The 24132-nt window shown below is 43.2% G+C and overlaps 1 protein-coding gene across 2 annotated transcripts in view; it reads left to right on the forward strand.

The window, feature by feature from the left end:
* The first annotated feature begins 790 nt into the window (after window positions 1–790).
* Window positions 791–24132, forward strand: part of LRRC75A (leucine rich repeat containing 75A) — a 279851-nt gene continuing 256509 nt past the window's right edge. The window contains exon 1 of one of the 2 annotated variants that reach the window (XM_075594449.1): window positions 791–2491. In XM_075594449.1, coding sequence (XP_075450564.1) covers window positions 2219–2491 — 273 coding nt within the window. In that variant the 5' untranslated portion in view covers window positions 791–2218. The remainder of the gene's footprint in view (window positions 2492–24132) is intronic. The other variant, XM_075594448.1, reaches the window with a different exon arrangement.

Raw genomic sequence — 24132 nt, forward strand, 5'->3', positions numbered from 1 at the left:
GGGGTATATTTTATATGCATTGGGGAGGTGGGGGTATATTTTATATGTATTGGGGAGGTGGGGTATATTTTATATGTATTAGGCTGGTGGGGGTATTTTGTATATGTATTCAGGGGGCGTGGGAGTGTTTATTTATATGTATTCGGGGGGCGTGGGGGTATTTATTTATATGTATTCGGGGGGGCATTTTTTATATGTATTCAGGGGACGTGGGGGTATTTTTTAGATGTATCCGGGGGGTTTGGGGGTATATTTTTTCCATGTATTCAGGGGTCGTGGGGATATATTTGTTCCATGTATTCGGGGGCCGTGGGGATATATTTGTTCCATGTATTCGGGGGCCGTGGGGATATATTTGTTCCATGTATTCTGGGGCCGTGGGGATATATTTGTTCCATGTATTCTGGGGCATATGTTTTTCATATGTACAGTATTGGGGGGGGGGGGGGTCTCATCTTTTACCATTGTGTCCAGTATTTTTGGACAAGCCACCTGGGAACCCTACCAGTGGATGATGGTTAATAGTGAAGCAGGCACAAAGTTTGTGGCAAGAACGTGAGCAGTTCTCTGTTTACATGCAGCTCTCCCTATTGATCAAAGGATGGGTATAGACGTGCGCTTCTCCCAGACCGGCCATCCTCCTGCTGTACAGAAGCCCCCAGAGTGTCACCGTGTCACTGTTAGGAAGAGTGTGCATGGCACATCACTGTGTGTTTGTGTCAGAGGTGCTTTACAGACAGCCATAGCCTCGCTCCTTCATCTAGAGAGGAGCCTATCAGACTCACTCCTCCCTTCTGTTACAGAGACACATCACTTAGTCAGTGTGCACAGCACAGACAAGACAGGGTGAGAGACAAGTAACAGACCTAAACCTCTCTCCACTGCCCTGGAAGGTGTTTTTTTTTTATTCATTCAGCATGCATCACATGCAACCGCTGCTCCCTTACAAGTTTATGGGCAACCAACTTGGATTGGAGGCATGGGAGCTTCCCAGATCCCTTCCAGATTAGAAGATCTACAGGGGCTTTTCCTGGCACATGCCCAGCAGACTTCCAACAACCATCAGCGACTGGACAGCTGCACGCACAGGAAACGCCTTCCTCGCTGACAACAGACACAGCCCCCTCTCTCTGTGGCTATGGGAAGCGATGCTGGAGACAGGAGAGGCACATAGAGAAAGACCCAACTACTACCTGCCACCGCCTCTCTGCTCGGATTGCAAAGAGAGGAAACCCCCGGGATCTCCTCCCAGCCCCTGGGGGGGAAAGGGAAGCGGCTTGCCTTGTGCTTCCAGCTTTCTGCACAGCAAGTTTGCACGGAGGGGCTGCAGCTGAGACTTTCGCCGGATTGCAGGAGAGAGGCAGAGGGTTTCTGCTGAGACTTTTGTCTGTCAAGGGATGTGTTTGTGATCTCATCTGCAAAGCCACCCACCTTCCCCCCTCCTCCTGTCATCACGTCCCTTGGGGTCAGCCTTCCCGGATACTGATGCTCAAAGGGGTCTGATGACACAGACATAGACACTTTGACAGGAGACTCGGATTATGCATCCTTGACACTGATGTGCAACGTCTCAGGATGAACTCCTGATCTTTTTTTTGGGGTGGGGTAGGGGGATTAGTTTGGGCAGTCTGGATTACATCTTGCCCCAGTAGGTCGGTACCAGGGGATCACTGAGCGAATACACAATGCTTTCCCCTTTGTTTTTGGTGTGGCAATGAAAGTTTTTTCCTCCGGGGCTCTGCGTGCTGTTGCAGAAGTTGTGCAGGCAGGCAAGGGGTGCCACAACATGACACAGGAGGGGCTCGCAATGGGTTGTGTTTCCTAAACAGTAGCAGGCATTAAAATAAATGAAGGAGGGGGGGAGGAGAGGGGCAGCCGGTGTGTTTTGGAAACACAGTTGCTTTTGAGATTCTTTGACATTCCTTTTAAAGAATAAAGCCCCAGCTGCCTTTTATTCACCTTCTGCCTGTTATTCACCTTCTGCCTGTTGGATCCTGTGTCCTCACAATTCACGGTGGCCTCTTGAAGTCATTGGTAACCAGTCTGATCTCGTGGTGACACCTGTGTTGGCTGGATTTCCTATCCGGGCTATTGACCTGTTGCATCTGAAGCTCTTCAGCAGCCTCCTATAAAGAGGTAATTTGTCTTCTCGTTTGCTCTGTTGTGTGACCCCTGGGACCATTTCGGATGCCTTTCCTGGGGTCTCATTCACACCACCATGGGCACCAAGCAGACCAAGGTCTGCCAGGCTTCCAGCGCTGGAGGAGACAGTCCCCAGCACCTCCAGGGGTCCCGGAGGAGCAACACAGCCAGGGAGAGGGGAGACTTCTGGTCTTCTCTTGGGGTACGGTCTGGGGATAAGTTTGGAAGGAGCGGAGCTGGCAGCCTCCCTCCCTATCACAAGAGGATCAGGATGATACAGGACATGATGATGCTGGTGAGACAAGGGAGGCAGGATGAGGCCACGGAGCTGCTCAGACACCTGAGACAGGTGAGTGCAGAAGAGATGGGTGGGGGGAGGGGGGGCTAATGATGGGAAGAGCTCATGGAAAGGATGCGTGGTATATGGAGGCATTCCTTCCAACTGTACATATTTAGCAGGTACACTACACATTTATGGGTCCTGTAAGTACCTATTGAATAGAAGTTGTTTTTTAATGCGTGGTGAGCTATATACAGTATGTCATGGGGACGTTCATTGGATTTGCTGAAAAGTGCCTCCACCCAGTACAAGCTTAGTAGAGGAACTACAGTGGTACCTATTTGTATGTACAAAATGTTGGAGGGTCTACAGAAGTGGTTGTGAGGGGTCATGGAAGATGTGTCTAGATGTTAGTGTTTTGTTTTTGTTTTTTTAACCTTTTTTGGGGGTTAAGGAACCCTATAATTATATTGTGAAATTCTGAGGAATCCCAATCCTCTCTAATAGCCTGTCTGAGATCAGATACATTGTTAATTCTTCAGTATTTGGTACTACATTCAAATGACCTGAAAATTGCAAGGAGCCCTTTAGGGATGACCGGGGAACCCAATGAACCCCTGTTGAAAAAAACACTGGTCTAGAAAGCTAAGATTTAAGGGAAGGGGTTAGGGTTAATGCAGGGGTTATAGGAGGGTTGTGAGGTTGATGAGTGGGAAGAGGGTGTATGACTTAAAAAAAATTGGTGGTTTTAGTGTTACTGTGTCTGTAAAAATCCCATATGCTGAGTACTGTGCACTATACTGTAATAGTGAAGCCCATTGGGAGAAAAAAGGGCTACAATATCTGAAATACATGTTGTTATTATTATTAGGGTTGATTTGTCATTTTTAACAGAGGCAACGCTCTACGGTTTGTATTTTAGGATGTAGGCAATATTTACACGGTAAAAAAAGAAAGGGGAGAGGCTGTATAGAGGGAAGCCTTTTCCAGTTAAAAAGAAAGTAGAATTGTAAGTTTTGTAAAAAAAAAAAAAAAAAAAAATAGTAGTTATAATCAGGGTGTGAAAATAATAAATCTGTGGTGCTGCCACCCCCTCTACTATCACACTTCAACCACTGATTATAAGAGGTGAGGCTCTGTTGTAAAGGGTACATGTAGGGGGTAAGAGAGTTATATGGGCACAATGGTAAGATATAGGGCAGGGGTGTGCAAACTTTTTTGTTTGCGCCCCGTGCCTGCCCTCCCATTTCTGCTCGGGCTACCCCCTTAACCTTTTCTCTGGCATCATGTGACTCCGTGTTGTCATGGCGATGCGTCGCGAGAAGCCGCCGGAGAGCAGGTAAGAGGCATACAGAGACCTCGCGTGCTCCCCCTGCATTTTAATTTAAATATTGTGGGGAAGAGCGCAGGGCCTCTAAGAGCAGCACAACCCCCTGTCCCCTCCCCGGAACATTTTGCGCACACCCCTGGTATAGGGCATAGTATTGGGGTCGGTCCAGAGCACATGGCATGAATGGGGAGTAAAGATTTAGGGAGAGACTCATTGGTTAAAATGTGGGTACATGAGAGGGAAAGAGGTGAAGTTGATTATGGACAGGTGTATTGGGTAATGTGATGACATGGTTAGTTGAAATCATCATGTAGAGAGACTCGTGCGATGGGAAGTGGGTTTACATTGGGAGACATAGCAGGGCAGTCTGGTTATAAGGTGTTGTAGAGAGAGGGGTGTGTGGGGCCTGATAGGATAGTTCAGGTGGATTGATGGAAGGGTTGTAGGGTCTGCAGGGGGAGGTCAGGAGAAGGGTTATGGGTTTAATAGATGTGGAGCTGGCAGTAGGTGAAGGATGATGAGATGGTTAGAGTGGTATTCATTCATAATCACCACCCTATGAATGAGCAGCACAAAACATAGAATATTTGAGGAAATATTTCTTAAATAATACACTGTTTTACAGTGCTTGCCTTATTTATTTTAAATATGTAACTACAGATATGTTACTATCTGTGCCCTGGTATGGATGTGACATGTCACTGTTGTAAGTCATTGAATCTGATGGCTTTACTGTAGCAATAAAGTACTCAGGATTATTACCATCATACCATCGTGAACAGATTTTTGTACCCTCAGAAAGGTGTGATACCATTGTAACTCCCCAGAGAGGAGGAGTGGAACTATCCAGATGGGATGCATATTTTAAGATATACGGTTGTAAACAATATGTTACTCCAAAATGCATGGAAAAACTGTTTCTGAATTTACAATGACGGACTAAGGACATTTCAGATTCAATCCAGTTGATGGTGGGGATGCAAGGATAAGGTTTTTTTTGGATGGGGTTATAACTATAGTAAAGAAAACCCTTTACATACTGTGCAATTCACTTGCAAATTGTGACTGCAGTAATTGTGAAATTATGTCTTGGCGCAAACAAGGTTGTTTATATGGACAACATTCCACCTTAAATGTCTTAGATTTCACTTTGTATGTTTATATTGTTCAAGAAATATTGTAGTGCATGTGGTGATGCTTTGAGGGGGATCTTAATTGTAGACAGCAATATGTTCTTTTGCCTATCAGAAAAAAAACAACATTTGTTTTAAAGAGTGCAGCGAAAACCATTAAATTGAGCCAACAAGATATTGCTAAATTCTCCCCCTGGGAGCTGAACTTATACCCGCGTCCTTTTGTGCTTTCTAACATTTAATGCTCTTTCCATATGTCACTGTTGGAGCAAATGTGTTTAACCTATTAAGCCCTGTAAAAATCCTACAATACAAACAAAAACAATCCTGGCCATTTTGCGAACTCTATTTTTTTTTTTTTTTTTTTTAACTGCGAGGACCCAACAGTTCTGGCTTTCATTGCCTGTGCTCTCCCTGGACATTTAAATGATGGTAGCTGTGGCCGTCCAATGGGAAGTCGCAATATCACCCCGTCTGATGGCGTTGCAGCTTCCTGTTGGCCCTAGGGCTGGCGAGATTTGGTGGGGGTTTGATATTTCTAGAGGGAGCGAAAAAACACAGGCAACTAAACTGCTAACTAAGTATGTTTGAAACTAGGGGGTCAGCAGAGCTAGAAATACTGAGGCTTAGCTGCGTAGGACACCCTCCCCCACCCACCCCCAGTTCAAATTCTGTCAAAAAAAAAAAATCAATATGAAAACAAAAAAGTAGGGTGATTGCTGCTTCCAAAAGTGTCATGTGACTCCATGAAACCCCTTAAAAACTGTCACTTTGCCAGCCCCCATATCCTATGCATGAAAAATACTATTGCTATTATAAAGCAATATATATATATATATATATAAATATATATATATATTATTGCTCTTACTGTATATATTTTTTTTTAATAAACTAACAGCTTTCGATGTAATATCATTTATAACATTAATATTTAACATTGAATAGTTTTTTGGATTACTAAATGAAACAAAAATACAATTATTGGGTCTTGAAGAGTAACCATTAACAAAAAAAAAAAAAAACCTCTCAGGAAAGGTTTGAAACCTCGGGTTTTATATAATAGAAAATGTAGTTGATGGTATAAAATGGTATCGTCTTTTAGATTGAAGACAAGCAAAAACTGAATAGTCCGATAATGCAGAAAATGTGGGATAGTTTTTTTACATGAGCAGGCTTGTCTTATCTTTGCAGCAGCTTATCTCAGTCACAGCAAACACAGCTCTTTGATTATGTGTTTGGATCAAGTACTGAAGGGTTGTAAATATGGTCCTGTCTTGCTCCGAAAATTAGATTTTGCATTAACCCTGTGTTGCCCTGGGGATAGGAGGGTTAATCTAAGGCCTCGGGCATGGTCAGTGCTTAGACGCTGACCCGTGCTGAGGCGCGCTGCTGCTCGGCAGTGAGCCCCTGCAGCCGCAGTGAGAGCGGCTTTAGCAGGGGCTCGCGCACGCTTGCGGAAGCGTGTGTCTTAACAAGTCTTTAGTTTCGGCGCTCACGGGAGCGCAGGGCCGGTCACGTGAGCGGTTCGCCCAATGAGGGCGAACCAGCTCCGTGACATCACTGGCCCGCCCCCCAGACACGCCCACGGACTTCGCACTGCTTCAATGTCTATGGACTAAGCCTAAGGAAGAAACTTGAAATTGTATACATTTCCTTCCTTGAAGCTCTGTGCACCAGCTTCGAGATGACAAAATAATGTTAAAAGAGCAGCCCCCTGGTTGTTTTATTTTTTTATTTTTTAGCCAATTTTTTTTTTTTTACAGGATGGGAACCAAGAGGATGGGATGGGTCCCTCACAGCCAAATGCTGCTGTTTTCAGCTCCGGAGATCCCCTGCTTCACGAGCTACATCTGTGAATTTACCGGGTTTAAATCTCCCTTCAGGGGAAACAAAATGGCTGCCAAATCTAAGGCCAATAAGAAGCTGCAGCATCATCAGTTTTGATTTTCCTATTGGACAGCCATTTAAATGTCCTTTAAAAACCAGGAAGTAATACCGGTAACTTCACCAAAATAAGTATCTCTTTAAAAACCAGGGGGTCCAGGGAGCTAAAAATAGCACTGATCTGGAAAAGCCCCTGGTACCAAGCCTGAAAAAAATGGGGGTTAGGGTGTACTGCTCCTTTTTTATATAAAAAAAAGAAGGTTCAACTCACCACAGCAGCAACAATATGAATGTAGCAAGACTGTGTCTTCAGACCATTTTACTTAATAGATATTTATACATATATATTTAGGCACTGTACCGTGTATGAGTTTCACTGGATGTGCTAAAACTGAGCTCTGTCTGTGTTTTATGTTCTGTCTCTGGTTTTAAATATATATTGCCATGCTCAGTAGCACTCCTCTGTGACACTCATATGGTTATATATATGTTGTGGTTATTTTGGGGGTTCAATAGGAGCTTGTTAGGTGTCCAGTATATTTCACAATATGAATGTAGCAAGACTGTGTCTTCAGTGTTGCGCTTACACTACCGCAGCGCCGATTAACACTGCGGGGAGAGGGGTCCTATACATCTTCCCTCCTATGTATTTTGACAGTGATAAGGGTCAGAAAGGACCAAACCTATGAGTCTTTTCATCCATTGGAGTGAGACAGAAGGACACACAGACAGAGATCTTCCTCTATCTGTAAGATGACTGCTGCAGACAGATGTAACCAGCGTTATTACACACATTGTCACACGCTTGTGCTTTTCCGTTGATGCAATTTATTTTGTATTGTGTTTAAACTGCTTATCTTGCATACGTTTTACATTTGCTTCGGTACAGAAATAAAGAGAAAAGGGGGCGGGGATATATCAGATACCTGTCGATAAATACTAATGTGGTTGAGGAACTGGGTGGTAAATAAATTGTAATAAATCTAGACCTCACATAGTAATCTGCATAAAGTTGGAAAAACAAAACCTAATATAAAAGTCCTGCCAAGAACTTATGGTATTTGTGGAATCTGTTATGCTTAGTCCTCATTTAGTCAAGGAGTTATGCTCATATTGGTCCATGAACCTTGGGTCATTGACAAATGGTCAACCAAGGGTCCCTTATCTTGGAAAATGTTTTACAGTTCTCCTTAAAAAATAAAAAGCAGTCATTTTATCCATTCACATTACATGCCAGATATCTTAATTGTCTTAATAATGGAGTAGTGAACTTCAACCACAGCTCCGCTATACAACAGCGAGTACCCATAAGACTATGAGTGATGGCCTATTTAATAGGGCCAGCCACGGATTGGAGGCAATTGAGGACTCCAAAATCATAGTTATCATGGAAAGAATTTGAGACCAAAATAGGGCTAGCGTCGGACAGTACCATCAGACATGTGAAAGTGTCCTGTTGTGCCCACAACCCCGAAAACATCTAAGTGAGGAAGTACTGTTTTTTTTAAGGTGAACAGGAGTCAGATACCATTTAGATAGAGAATGCTTACAAACTCCTTTCATTGTAGTGCAGATTGAGCTTTTAGCTGCTATTTTGCAGATCTCCCACCCCCATTCGTCTAACTCTAGACTTTCACCCAACCCCTTTTCCCATGTATCCATGAATGCACATTTATTCTCGGTACCCATATTAAGAACTATTTGATAGAGTACTGATATTAGACCTCTCGAGGTACCATGAGCTAAAATGCGATTGGAAGTATGCTGTCATTAGGGGAATTGCATTTTTAATTAAGTCGGACACTAAGTGCTGAACATGTCTGAAAATGTATATTTCTCTGAGCGATCAGATACGGGCTGAATACCACCCCTACCGATTAAATCTTTAACTGGTTATGCCTTTATGGTTCCAAATATTAAAGCTGCAGTTCAAGCAATATCCTACATTTGTGTGGGTTTTTTTTAATAAATCAGTTCTGTGCTATGAGAAAATACTTGTAGCATTTAAAAAAAAATGTTTAAAGACATTTTTAATGTATTCTAATGTACCAAGCATTTTTGTTTCTATAGCAACCATTTTACAAAGTCACATCCCCTTCCTTTTCTAAAACAGGCTCTGGCCTGAGCCCTGCCTTCTCTCTAGCAGTGCACCAATTGTATCTAGTGACTGCCGGGTCACATGATCTTCACCACACAACTTTGCATCATGGGTCCTCTTCTGCAGCACTTATTGAACCCCCAGCCGAATCTTCGCCGATCGATCACAGGAGAACGGATCGATCGACAACTTAGCTAATCACTTGTCAGTGTGCAGATTGTATTGATGCACATATCAAATGGAAAAAATGATTTATTTTTAAATGGCAGCTTGCACTGCAACATTAAAGGCAGAATTATGCATGACTTGTGAAATCTGGATTTCCAAACAGAAGGATCATACCGGAGTTCTTGGTCGTCAGATTAGATTTTTTTAAGGTCCCACAAAGAAAGGGAATGCTTAATAACCGAGTGCAATAAAATGTCATGGAACGCTGGTTCCCCCACCCCCTGGGAGATGTCGCTATTACATGGTGTAGGTTGGTGCATACCTGCTGGTTCACAGTAGATCTAAGTCTCTGCCGATGTTGTTGGGGAGAACAGGACTGGTTTCTGGGGTACATTATAGTTGCTTATCTCTGGGTACACAGCGCCTCCATCTACCTCCATCTACCACAGGCTCCAGATGTATGGAGGCAATCTTCTACGGTAGAAACGGTTACCTCTCCCCCCAGAAAGATTACACTCTAGGCAAGAAGTATATTCAACTGGAACCGGTTTATTGTTCTTCGGTACACACAGTAACACGTAGGCCTCTGCCCAATGCAGTTCACTGTAGGTCCAGTGTCCGGATGGTCCCTGAACCTTCACTAGGGCCAGGGGAAGGGTAATCACGCACTCTCCCCCTAAGGGGAGAGGTCCAGGGCCTGCCAGTGCACAGCAATCCTGCGTGTTACCTGTCTCAATGGTAGAGACTCTGCTAAATTTGGGTGGTGCAACTCCTTAAGTACAGTAGCGGGAAGGTACCAGGTCTGAACCCAGGATTGGGCAGAACACAGACCTAGTCCCTCCTCCCCTGTCACTCAAAGGAGCTGCCTGTGTGGGGAAAACCCATAATTGGTCCTGACACTGCCTGCTCTTACCAGGGCTTGCATGTCAGGGAGGGCAGACTGGTAGCCAAACCAGACATGGCTACAGTCAGGGGATCTGTGTCGATATCCACAGCAGTGAGCTAAGCTCTACCTAGCCACATTCCTGTTGTTCTATATCGACCCAGCCCCTATCACCCAAACTCGAGTTCTACAACAACAACTGGCTCAGTTGGGACGTAGGAGAATAAGAAAGGTAATTTGGAACCGCTAATCCACCAAATTCGATAGGCCTTGTCACGTATATACACATGGCTAAGCTAGCCAACTCGCCTTTCTCCTGCGCAAGGTACTTCAAATGAGTTAATATCTACCCTTACTCGGTTGCGATCATAACTATCTGCTTCCACCACCAAAGATAAATGCAAAAATATGTATTTGTTATGGTCTTCGGTCCCTGTTTACTAAAGAAAAACTATGCACTTGAAACACATCTGTTGTAGCAAAATGTGTCCGAAAAGATGAGTTACTCTCTACAAAGTGTGCCACAGTAAAATCACAGCCCAAAGCATTAGTTATTAAATTATGTCTTTAATATTATAAAATACTGTGCTTAGATTACAGTAAAAGATTGTTACAAGAACATAAAGTTACAATAAATGCAGACAGTTTCATAAAAATAAAAGAAGATAAACAAAGAATCTAACTGACGTTACCATCAAACATTGATCTTTTTCCAAAGGGTCTTGAGTAGAAATTGAGATTTAACGTGCTCCAGCATGGACACTCCGGTAGTTGTAATCTGATTGTCGTGTTAGCGTGGTGAGATTTATATGCTATTCTTCCCCCATTGAAACAACATAAGCTACTGTCGTATATCAGCTACTTGGTTAATATTTAAGACTTGAAAGAAAAAAAAAATTCTTGTGACGTTTAAAGCCTGACTCAGTATATAAAAGACCTCATAACTTAATTTCTGTAATACTTAGACAGACACCATCTTCACTGTGGCGTCGGTATACTCCCCATATAAGCCTGCATCTAAAATTTGACAGCCTAACGTCTAGTTTTGCAGGAGAAACAGATATATGTCTTTTGCACCTCTTAATCATGAAATGTTTGACATCATTTGATTCGTCTGATTGCAACGGTTACAAATATGTATTTGTTATTCTTGCAAATAGGCATCAGGACAATGAGATCTTATATTTAATAAATGCCCTCAGACTGTGGTGACCTGTTCGTAACCTCTCTCTGTGATGCACATGGGATATTTCAAGAATGTAAGGTTTTCTTTGAGACTGACAGCCCAGGATCTGGGTCCTGCCTATGGCCTTCTAAACTATACATATTTCAATTTTTGTGGCCATCAGTAATAACCCCCAGATTAAGCCATATTTGAATCCCATCTCTGGCAACACAGATGTTAACTCGAGATAACCTCAGTCCTATACAATCCAGGCCTGGTTTGAGAGACCATAAAAACTATGTATTTTTAAAATAATTTGTCACCAACATTAACCGCTGAAGTACCAGATTGATTAAAATTCCTAATATCTTCTGCCATATACATTGCAGGCCTCATTAATGTAGATTTCGGAATCCTAGAGAGCCTCTCTCCCCCAAAATAAATATAAAAAGATGTGACTGGCGATCCTGGTGGTAATTGTGTTTATAGAGCGAAGTGTATGAGTTAGTGATGGCAACCCCCAGATAAGGTAGGTTTTTCCAGATAAAATCACATTTTTTACATTTCTTTGGGTCGGCTGATATTAAAGGCCGTTGACTAATGAGTAATTTTGAAGCCTGGGATCTCTCCAACCTATTTCAGTTATTAGAAGTAAGTAGTTTAGTCAAGGTTAGAAAGATATCATCTGCAAAAAGAGAATTTATATTCTCTGTGCCCTAATTGAACTTCATAAAAACTGGGTGTCCCAAGATACGGGCAGCCAGGGGCTCAATCTACAGGGCAAACAGTGAGGGGGCGACAAAGGGCATCCCATTCTTGTACCCTTGGAAATGTGGATCGGCTCACATAGAAGACCAGAACACTGGACCAGCGTGCCTATACAGCAGTCATACATTTACCAGTAAAGCAAAAGACCTTGAAGGCAGTAAACAGATCATTTCAATCTAGCCTATCAAATGCTTTCAGCGCATCCAGCGTGACGTTTTGGATGCTTTAGTTCTGAGTATGAGATCAACCGTTCCTCCTTATGCTATACCTGTGTCAAGAGGATGAAACCCACTTGACCGTAATGAATCAAGTCACGATTAGCTCAAATTTTGGCGAACAGTTTGACGTCTGTGTTTTTGAGGGAGATGGGGCGGTAGCTAGAAAATTTGCTGGGATCTTTACCTTTTTTTTTTTTTTTTTTTAGTAAATTTCTCCTGACATCTAGCAATCTTAAATCTTTAACCACCTTATTTAAGGTTTTAGTGTCTAGGGAAGTCAAATGAATGTCCCCTGGTTCAGGGCCTTACATCTGTCTTTGGATTCATAACTGTATTGTAGTTCCCTCCTACAATTAGAGTACCTTTCTGGAAAACCTTTAAAAGGGAAAACACTGGGGTTTTTTTTTTTTTTTCTTTTTTTACATAGAGCTTTCGCTGAGTTAGGTACATAAATATTGGCTAGAGTAACTACATTACAGTACTACAGTACTACCTATTGTACCTATTGTACCTGATGGGAATATAAGTTGCCCCTCCCTATCTCTCCGCATCCGATACAGATGAAAAGGGGCAGTATTATGGAAAAGGATTGCAACCCCTCTCTTTTTAACAGAGGCTGAAGCCAAGAATACTGCTTGTGGAAAAATGCGGGAGCACATTTCCTCTTTCTTATAGTTAGACGTAGCTAGCCAATGCTTGTTTGGGCTATTAAAACCTTTCACATTGTATGCGACAATCTTAAGAAGACGCATTAAATACGTAGGAATTTTACTCGTAGGTAGTGGAACCTCCTATTGGTATGAATTAGTGGGCATTCAAATAATGAATAAATTGACCTGAAAAACATCAACTTTCCATACATGGGATCTCTTAACAATGTGCTAGACTACTAGTTGAAGCAAGATAAGCATTTCAAAAACACCAAACTCCCACACCGTGGTTAGCCGAGGGGAGTTTCCAGCCCCTCCACATAGCACACTAGCATCTTGTGTAACGTTCAAAAATAAAATATGACTTACATGCATATGAAATCTTGATACATCACTAGGGGTACTATCTTGTGGAAAGTTGCCAGATCTTCTCATCTAGTTAACTCTGGCACAGCTTAACCCACATAAGAAGGTCTTGCATCCCCTGGGAATCAGAACAAATAACAAATTCAACCTTTGGCGACACTGGTATACTGAGTTAAATTAGATCTCTCCTGTGGAGTTTGACTCATAACCCTGAAAGACTTTGGCTTGATAGAAACATATGATCTCAAGGCTCTTTGCAAACACCCATCTTGGGGGCTGCCGGAGATCCCCGGCCTGAACTCACCCTGGACCACACTGACTCGACGCTCTCTTCCCGATGAACACGAAGGCCTAGCTGCGCCATAAACCATGGTTCATCTCCTGGATCTTTAACGTTATCTGTGAACATTCCTTCAGAACTATTAATCTGAACGTGAATCCCCACCTGTATTTAATTTTATTGCTGTGGAGGGCGTCCCCCTCTTCCACGCTGTTCGGGTCTCTCTCCCTCACTGTCCTGCTCTGGGCCCTCTCTCTCACTGTCCTTTACCGTCCTCTCTCCCTCACTGTCCTGCGCCGGGCCTCTCTCATGCCCGTGCACGCACCGACGTCAGAAACAGGCCCTGAGCGGGACAATGAGGGAGGCCCGTAGCTTTGGAGAACTGGCAGCTGGACAAAGCAGTTGGGACCCACCTCTGGTTGGCCCAACTTTTTTGGCCGGCTGCCAGTCCTCACGCTGCCGTTGGGCCCCGGCTCTCCCCAGCACCGGGGTCAGAGAAAGGCAGAGAGAGTGAGGGAGAGGCAGGCCCGCCGCTGGGGGGAGAGCCGGGGCCCGGTAGTAACAACCAGTGGCTACTTCTGGCCAGGCCCAACTTCCAGCACCGGGTCCCCCACAACCACCAGGTCTGGGACACTTGTCGTGGCCCTGAGCGGGGGTGGCCCTGAACGGGGGTAGTCCTTCATAGGACCAAAGTGAACTATTAGCAGTGACATGTTTAATGTAGGTGATTAACATCATTAAACAAATGAGATACCGTATAAATATATCTTTTGTTAATTTATTTTTCTGCTTTCAGAGTAAACAAATGCTTTGGAATGATTTTACTATGTTTACCTAATCCTCTTTTTTTTTTCTTTGTGATTGAACGGTTTTGTAAACAGTTCTATTTGCAGAGAGACTGTTGACCCAGACTTGCTTGGCTTTTGTTGTTTGTTTGGATAATGATGGCAGTATCATTAGCCAAAAGATATAATGGCAAAGAAAAATGATTGATAAAATAATAAGATAAAAGCCTCAAAAAAGTAACTGTACATATACCGTGATTTATTAAAACAAAATGGTGTATATCCAAAGAAAAATTAGGCTGTGTTACTTTTGGATGAAATTGTCACTCTACAAATACAGTCTCCCAGTCCGTCAAAGTAGTGATCTAAAAGATTTTAAGAGGCACATACAGTTGTGTGAAAAAGAAAGTACACCCTCTTTGATTTCTATGGTTCTACAGATCAGGACATAATAACAATCATCTGTTCCTTAGCGGGTCTTAAAATTAGGTAAATACAACCTCATATGAACAACAACACATGACATATTACACCGTGTCATGATTTATTTAACAAAAATAAAGCCAAAATGGAGAAGCTATGTGTGAAAAGTACACCCTTACTGCTTCCATTGGAATTAAGATGCTAAGTAGCAGACAGGTGCTGCTAATCAAATGCCCTTGATTAATTGATCATCAGCAAGTGTGACCATCTCTATAAAAGCCAAAGTTTTAGCAGTTTGCTGGACAGGAGCATTCAGGTGTGTGTTAACACAATGCCAAGGAGGAAAGACATCAGCCATGATCTTAGAGAAGCAATTGTTGCTGCCCATCAATCTGGGAAGGGTTATAAGGCCATTTCCAAACAATTTAAAGTCCATCATTCTACAGTGAGAAAGATTATTCAAAAGTGGAAAACATTCAAGAGGGTTGCCAATCTTCCCAGGATTGGACGTCCCAGCAAATTCACCCCAAGGTCAGACCGTGCAATGCTCAGAGAAATTGTAAAAAACCCAAGAGTTACATCTCAGACTCTAAAGGCCTCAGTTAGCATGTTAAATGTTAAAGTTCATGATGGTACAATTAGAAAAAGGCTGAACAAGTATGGTTTGTTTTGAAGGTTTGCCAGGAGAAAGCCTCTTCTCTCTAAAAAGAACATGGCAGCACGGCTTAGGTTTGCAAAGTTGCATCTGAACAAACCACAAGACTTCTGGAACAATGTCCTTTGGACAGACGAGACCAAAGTGGAGATGTTTGGCCATAATGCACAGCGCCACATTTGGCGAAAACCAAACACAGCATATCAGCACAAACACCTCATACCAACTGTCAAGTACGGTGGTGGAGGGGTGATGATTTGGGCTTGTTTTGCAGCCATAGGACCTGGGAACCTTGCAGTCATTGAGTCGACCATGAACTCCTCTGTATACCAAAGTATTCTAGAGTCAAATGTGATGCCATCTGTCTGACAGCTAAAGCTTGGCCGAAATTGGGTCATGCAACAGGACAATGATCCCAAGCACACCAGCAAATCTACAACAGAATGGCTGAAAAAGAAAAGAATCAAGGTGTTGCAATGACCCAGTCAAAGTCCAGACCTCAACCCGATTGAAATGCTGTGGCGGGACCTTAAGAGAGCTGTGCATAAGCAAATGCCCACAAAACTCAATGAACTGAAGCAACGTTGTAAAGAAGAGTGGGCCAAAATTCCTCCACAACGATGTGAGAGACTGATAAAGTCATACAGAAAACGATGACTTCACGTTATTGTTGCTAAAGGTGGTTCTACAAGCTATTGAATCATAAAGTATACTTAGTTTTTCACACATGGCTTCTCCATTTTGGCTTTATTTTTGTTAAATAAATCATGACACAGTGTAATATGCCATGTGTTATTGTTCATCTGAGGTTGTATTTACCTAATTTTTAGACCTGCTAAGGAACAGATGATTGTTATTATGTCCTGATATGTAAAACCATGGAATTCAAAGAGGGTGTACTTTCTTTTTCACTCAACTGTAGTTCATCCAGAGAAATAAATATATAAAGAAAGGCAGTTGTCACTGTTTTTCTTTATGCAACCCCCTTTTGGGATTACCATGGCCATAAGGGGTTAGCTGTGATTAACTGGGCCCGCACAGAAGTAACACCCCTTTCCCATCACATAGTACTGCAGTGACTTAGCAGAATGTACGCTCCACCCACTTCTGCCTGGAGACAGTGACGTCATGATGTTTATGTGTAATATATATCAAAATAACACAATAACGAACTGCGCTCACTCACCTCAGTTGTTACTAGGGTTGCCAGGTGGCTTCTCAAAAAATACTGGGCACAACGGTGAATAATGCGACTCGCTCAAAAAGTCGGTGGGGAGGCATGTTATTTATAATTTCTCAGACCTTTACTTAATTTTTTCTAAACTTCACTCCACGTGTGCACCAATTTACACTATTTCATATTACATTTTCTAAAAAATTCTGGGAGGGGTTTGGGGATTGAGCGCCCTCCCAGTATTTTTTACAAAATAGAATAAGAAATGGTGCAAATTGGTGCACACGTGGAGTGAAATTTAGAAAAAAAATTACATAACAGTCACATTATTTATAAATAACATACCTGCAGTCATGCATGGTGAGCTATACTGATCTTAATGCTCCTCCCACTACTTCTAAGATTGTTGAACCACCCCTCATCCTCCCTCTCATCCCCCTCATCCTCTCACCGTCCCTCATCCTCTCACCCTCCCTCATCCTCCTCTTACACCACCACACCCTCCTCACCTTCACCCCCTCCTCCTTCCTCACCTTCACCCTCCTCCTCCATCCTCACCTTCACTCTCCTCCACCCTCCTCACCTTCACCCTCTCCTCCCTTCTCACCTTCACACCCCTCCTCCTTCCTCACCTTCACACCCCACCTCCTTCCTCACTTTCACCCCCCCCACCTCCTCCTTCCTCACCTTCCCCCCCCCCACTTTCCTCTCCACCTCCTCGTCCTCCTTCCTCATCCTTTCCCCCTCCTGTTATCTTACCTGTGCCTGTGGAGGTCCTTCTGGCAGACAGGGAATCAGTAGAGCTCTTCTCTCCTCTCCCATGTGCAAAGCTGGAAGGAAACTCCATTTCCCAGCATGCAAATGGGGGAGCTGTGCATGCTCCTTAATGACGTGGAGCCCTCCCATTGGTTAGTCTTCTCCCTGGCTGGGAGGGGGGGTGACACCGCTCGTTGCCCTCGTTACCAGACGCTACGCCTACTTCTGAATCGGAGGTAAGAGACCCTGCACCCGGCCATCCTTCACTCTCCCGCTGCCTGCACGTCCAGACAGGGAAAATACTGGACACATACATGTCCGGTATTACCTCTTATTTTTTATAGACAGATAGGCAAAATACCGGTCTGTCCGGTTCAAAATCGGACACCTGACAACCCTAGTTGTTACAGTGTGGAATATGACACAGGTAAGACAATAAAATATAGATGAGATTAATGAGAAGTCAATATGAGATGAAAGACCAGAATACTAGATGAAGTCAATAAAAAGCACCCAAATATTCAAATGGATATATACATCCTATTAATAACAGTTGCTAAATGAGGTGTCCTCTTGCAGCTCCTTTGAGGAAAACAACTTCCTTTCCTCCAATCCAAAACTGCTAAATGTATAAAGGAAGCGCAGCAGGGGATAACCTCATATTGAAAAGCATTTATTACTGTTAAATGGCAAGCAATTAAATACAAAGACAGTCAATGTGGAGGTGTATCTGCTTATCTGGGCTGGAACTATACAGTTCTTGTGAGCGCCGAATCCTCTGAGATGCCTCACTCCTGTGCTCCGTGGAGCACAAGCTGCTGGTGCTTGTGGGGCTCAGCATAGGAAAAAACGCAGCTGGATGAACTGAATAAGCTGCTATTGGGAGCAGTGAACTCTGTAATGCCTCCCTTCTGTGTACCATGATTCACGGCCCGATAATGGGGAAGGGGCTCAGAGTGAAATAGTCGGCTCAATCAGCTGTTCCTGAAAGCAATGCACAGTGCTCCGTGGTGCCTCTTTCCTGTGTTTCGGGAGTCACGGTCACGGATCAATGGTAGGCGTGGGGCTCCAAATGAAATGGTATGGCTGCAACAGCTGTTCCTAGAGCCAATATTATGCAGGTGGCTCAGAGAAGAAGTTAAGCAGGTGGCTCAGAGAAGAAGGGAATCAGCTGTTTCAATGGGTCCCGTCGCTCCGATTACCCAGGATGATGGCAATACGAAGCATGGTGTCAGATCAAACTCACGACAGCCTCATAAGCAGAAAACGATAAGCAAAGTTGAAAAAAAAGGTCTCAAACAAGGTTCGCCATACTCTGCATGAATCAGCTGACTCTAGTGATGTTTCTAGTGACGCGTTTCGTGAGGTCACAGTCACTTCATCAAGGGCTGTCCCTTGATAAAGTGACTGTGACATCAAGAAATGCGTAAGATGTTGAATGGAGGTTCCCTCGCAATGCTCGACATGTTTTTTTTTCAAAAACTGAATCCATATAGCGGCAGCCTATGCCCTGAGGGGGGTCCACAGTGTACAGCCCCGCGGGATAGTTGGACCAGCCCCGCAGAGGGTCCATAGCTGACCCTTCTCTAGAGGTTGCATGCCGTGCCTGTGAGAGGGATGCGGATTACCCAGAGGGGTAGAGTAACACGAGGCGTGACAGGGGTCCTAAAGAGTTGAAGCTTTACCAAGCAGCACAGAAGACAGCTGTCTTAGTGGGCCTAGATAGGGCAGCTAGGCTTAGATAGCACCAGGACGAATGCAGTTGTCCCGTGTTTAAGGATGTAACTAATAAAGGTGCTGTTGAATGAATAAAGTTCCTGGCGCCCATTATTGCTATATCATCACCCAGCTGCACGATTCCAACACTCTGACTAAGGTAACCGCATAATAGAAAGCCAAGGTAAGAGACATTGATGTAAATTTCTCAGGGCTTCTTTTGTGACGGTACACACCTTTTAGCTCTTACCTTCTCCTCCTGCTCCTCATCTCCAGCGGCATCTTTTTGTAATGACTCGTCGCCTTTGACCCAGTGACGTCACACGGCGCAGCATTGCCATGACAACGTGGCGCCACGACAACCGGACAGAGATGAGGAACAGGAGGAGGTAAGAGGCTGGGTACCAGCACCTATAATACAAAAAGGCACTGAAACTTCCTATGAGCCGGCCAGGGAGGGTTATATTTACAGTATATATTTATGGATTTCTCTGGATGAACTATGTGCCTCTGAAAATCTTTTAAAGAAAAATTATTAGCAGAAATTGTTCAAATTAAACCGACAGAAAGAAAATAGCTACTGACTTATTTGAAAGCAAATGAGTGAAAATTTGACTTTATGGGTGATTTAATCTTTCCAAGGAAGTCAATTATATTGATGGGCTGTTTAATAAAATGTATATGTTTGTGCCCGCTGTGTAGAAGTGGGACTTTAATGAACAACCATGAGAACTCTTCCAATATCTAGTTGCACACGAGCGGTCAATACACATGTAGTTAATTTTATTGTAATCACTCGAGTTTTGAAACAGCCGCACGTGAGAAGGCGGTAGGGCCAGAGAAACCATTTCACCCACAGGAGCAAGACTTGTTGTGTCTCTAAAAGAACATTGCTGATTCAAGTTTCAGCGATGATCCCCATCATCGTGTTGATATAAACTGCACCTCCTTTTAGACTTCTCAGAGTTTTCAACCTTCACGGGCTCAAAATCAGTGAGGTTTGGCGTCTGTGGACCTCAAAATAGCATTTAAATGGAAAATACTAACTCCAGGGAGGTCGGAGAGACTGCTGGTGGTAAAAATCAGAGGCTGGCTTCATATTAGTAAGAGTTGGCTTGCCTGGTACACTGTGCCACCCTACGCACGCTATGAAGCCATCTTCCCTGTGCTCAGGGCTATTTCAGCCCTAATCAAATGCTAAAATTCCTCGGAAGCGCATTGGAAAGGGGGAAATAAATATTTCCTTCTCCCTTTGCCACCAACTTTATGCCTCTTGCAATTTAAATTTGAGCTGGTGATTGAGGACTGTGGTTTGGAAAAAGAGCCAGTACCAGGTTTAGGGCCAAGCTGTCAGATTTCTGTGTGTTGTTAATAACTGCAATCTTGATCATTGCACAGGGACAGGTTTGCTATTTCCCCTGTGTTTTGCCGTAAGGCTATCCGCCTGCTATTTATTTCTATTTTATAGCACAGTATGAGGAATTATGATTAATAGGGCGTTATTCCTTAAACTGCTGATCGGCACTATTGTACAGAAACTCCAACTGACTTCAATAGTGCACGGTTGACACTATTGCAGTTTTAATAAATAACCTCCATATTCTCTGTCTCGTTTTTTTTTTTCAAGCAGCAGTGACATTGTACCCAGCACTTTCCTACATACATGATACAGTTGAACATTTGAATCCTTCCTAAATTGCCTCAAATATCCAAATAGAATAAAGGACCTAACATATTCTTTTCATGTTTAAAAATTGAGTCATTTTTACTTGACACACATTTTTTGTTAAAGTAGCAGACCGCACTGACTGCCATTTTGTTTTTTAGCCTCTTACAGTACTTACCCTCTTTGTCAGAGTTCATTGCTGTTTAACGGTTACCATAGTAACCGAAGAAGCTAGAGATTAAGAAAATAATGTGGGGAGAAGGGGGGGGGGGGGTGTTCAACACTAAAAGCATTTATTTAAAAAAAAAGAAGAGGGGGAGCCAGGAGCAAAATACTAACATGATGTTGATGTGAGTTAAACTTAAATACTGTATAGGCTTTTTCGGGGGAGTGCTGCTTCATTGCAAACTGTGACCCTTTTTGCTGTGAAAATGGCTTGCATTGCTTTTTGAGGGGTAATAGCAAGTCTTCCTCTGCTCTCTGCAATCATGAGAGCAGAGGAAGAGAGTAGACATCTGCCCACTTTTAAATTAGATTTGTTTTCTCCCAGAGAACTAATAGGCGTTAAGCTTATGTGATTAACTGCTTATTTTATGACGTAATGAGAATTGGGAAAACATAAATACAACCGTCCTTTTTATAGATTTCCATATGTGTGCTCATTCTCTTTGTTCCACTCATGATCATAGATTTTTGTGCCATAGTGTTTTTCCAGTTTATTCAATGAACATTAATATTGGAGGTACCACGAGCTTCTAATTTATCACAATATGGGCCTCATGTTGTAAGCAGCAATAAGCCCTTTATCGCCAGGTTATTGCCAAAAAAGGCCTATAGCGATTCAGTAAGCCCAGATAAACTGTAGATAATAGCAAAAATCGCCATTTTTTTTCCTGAAAAAAAAAAAACCCCTGCCAACCACTTGGCAATAAGTCACTTTTCGGCGCTCATCGCCAGCTTTTCCACCTCCCTGTATTCTAGTAGCCCCGATCAGCTTATCGCAGCTGATCGCCACTCTAAAATGGAGATTTGCTCTCCAAATCGCCTCGCCACAAAAACTTGCAAGAAGGTGGTGAGAAGCTGCGAAAGAGCGGCGAAACGGCACTTCGAAAAAATCAGGCATTTTTCCTGCATCGGATTGATGCTGGGGTCTCCGGAGCTGATACCCATTAATACCAGCACCGCAGACCCCCGGCATGAATCAGATGCATGAAAAATGCATTTACAGCCCACCTCATTACCTTAGCGGCAAACCGCTAAGGCAATGAAGGGGTTAACCACCAGTGCCATGCTTATTGTGGGTAGCGGGGGTGGGTGACGGTTGTATTTGGCCCTTAGTAGGTGTTTAGGCCTTGCGGGTGGGTAGTGGGTGGACTTAACCCCTTCATTATCCTAATACCGCTAAGGTAATTACGGGGTTAATCCGTCCCGCTACACACCCGCAAGTCCTAAACACCCATCCTTGGGGCTACTACTCCCTTCACCCACCCCTGCTAAACACAATAAATACAAATACACACAACAGCCCCACTACCCACCTCCTAGGCCCCCAATAAACATTACAATATCTAATACACAACCCACCCCCTGTGCTCCCCCCCCCCCCACACCATAAAACCATTATTATTTTTTTTACACACCCGATTAATACTACAGGCCCCACAGTGCACCCCGGGGGACACCCGTGGGTGTCTGGGGGCCACCGGGTGGTCCCAGGTCCCGGCTCCTTGGGTGTCTGGGGGTCCCCGGGTCATCCCCAAGGGTGTCTGGGGGCCCTTGGGTGGTTCCCACAGGTGTCTGGGGGCCCTCGGGTGGTCCCCATAGGTGTTCGTGGGTTCTCAGCTGGTCCCCGTGGGCGTCCGGGCGTCCTCGGGTTGTCCCCGTGGGTTCCCGCTGGCCTGTGGTACCATTTCTGTATGTAAAAAATAAAAACATGGCATACATTTCAATCAATACAGTGGTACAGATTAATACATTATCAGTCAATGTGCAATGAAAAAATTACCCCCAAAAATTCAAATCGAAAAACCAGTAAAAAAATACATTTACATACATACAATACAATATTTTACTTACCTTTAGAAGCGTTGGCCCTCCGACTCCCGGGGAATCAGGAAGCTCACGTACCGCAAAGGCTTGAAACTGCTTCTGGATCAGGTACCCCAATTCTTCTTTCTTTTCTTTTCAATCAGCTTCTTCTATCTTCTTCTGTAATTATTTATTAATTTTCTTAATCTTCTGTCTTCACCTGTCAATCCAAAAACCCAATGGTAGATAAACAACACGATGTTGTCACGTCGTCTTCTTGGGCTCAAATGAGGCGTCACAGCATTAAATATGGCATGTGACATCACATTTGGGCGGGAAATGGTTCAACAGCCGTCTGATTGGCTGTTAAAACCATGTGTGGCCCCCCCCTTTTTTTTTAAATGACGTCATTTTAAGGGAATGATGCCAACCAATCAGAATGGCTGTGCTTCATTTCCCTTTAAATTGACGTCACTAAATACACGATGGCTGGCGTCACATGGTATTTCAGATAATCAGATTGTAGGAACTAAATCCCCAATCTGATTGGTTTGAACCATTTCCCGCCCAAATGTGACATCACATGCCATATTTAATGCCGGGACGCCTCGTTTTAGCCCAAGAAGACGACGAGACACCATCGTGTTGTGGATCTACCATTGGGTTTTTGGATTGACATGAAGACAGAAGATCTAGAAACTTAATAAATAATTACAGAAGAAGATGGAAGAAGCTGATTGAAAAGAAAAAAAAAGAAAGAAGAGTTGGGTTACCTGATCCGGATCTTCATGGTGGATGGCATCGGATGCAGTTTCAGGCTTTGCGATACGTGAGCTTCCTGATTCCCCGGGAGTCGGAGGGCCAACGCTTCTAAAGGTAAGTAAAATATTGTATGTACTGTAAATGTATTTTTTTACAGGTTTTTTTATTTGATTGTTTTTTTTGGTATTTTTTTCATTGCACATTGACTGATAATGTATTAATCTGTACCACTTTTGGGTACAGATCTATACATTATTAGCCAAATAATTATTTTTTAATTGCTTGCTTTGTATTGAGTGTAATTTTTCTGTGTGTTTATTATGTGGATGTAATTGTTTGTCATTTTGCTACATTTTTTTGCGATTGATTTTCTTGTTTAATTATTGATGTCTTGTGTTGGGTGCTGTTTTTAATGGTTGTGTTGCCTAGTTGTTTTATTAATTAATTGCTTTGTTGGTTAATGGTTGAATTAATTCATTGTTGTGCTGGTTAATGCTTTTATTAATTAATTGCTTTGTTTGTTAATGGTTGAATTCATTCATTGTTGTGCTGGTAAGTGCTTTTATTATTTGCATTTGTTGGATAGTGTTTTTATTTAGTAAATTGGGGTGTTTAGGTGGTTTTGTATAGTATATTAATGTGTCTTTTGGTCATTCATGTATTTTGATTAGGGTGCCCATTGAGTGCTATAGTGGCTTATCAGGCCTATATTATATGGGTATGATGTACCACTATGCCACTCAATGGGTATAGGGTGGGTATAGTGGGTCCGGGGAGGGTAGTTAGGCCTCCCTGTGGG

This window comes from Ascaphus truei, chromosome 3, assembly GCF_040206685.1.
Source record: "Ascaphus truei isolate aAscTru1 chromosome 3, aAscTru1.hap1, whole genome shotgun sequence".
NCBI classification, from domain to species: Eukaryota; Metazoa; Chordata; class Amphibia; order Anura; family Ascaphidae; genus Ascaphus; species Ascaphus truei.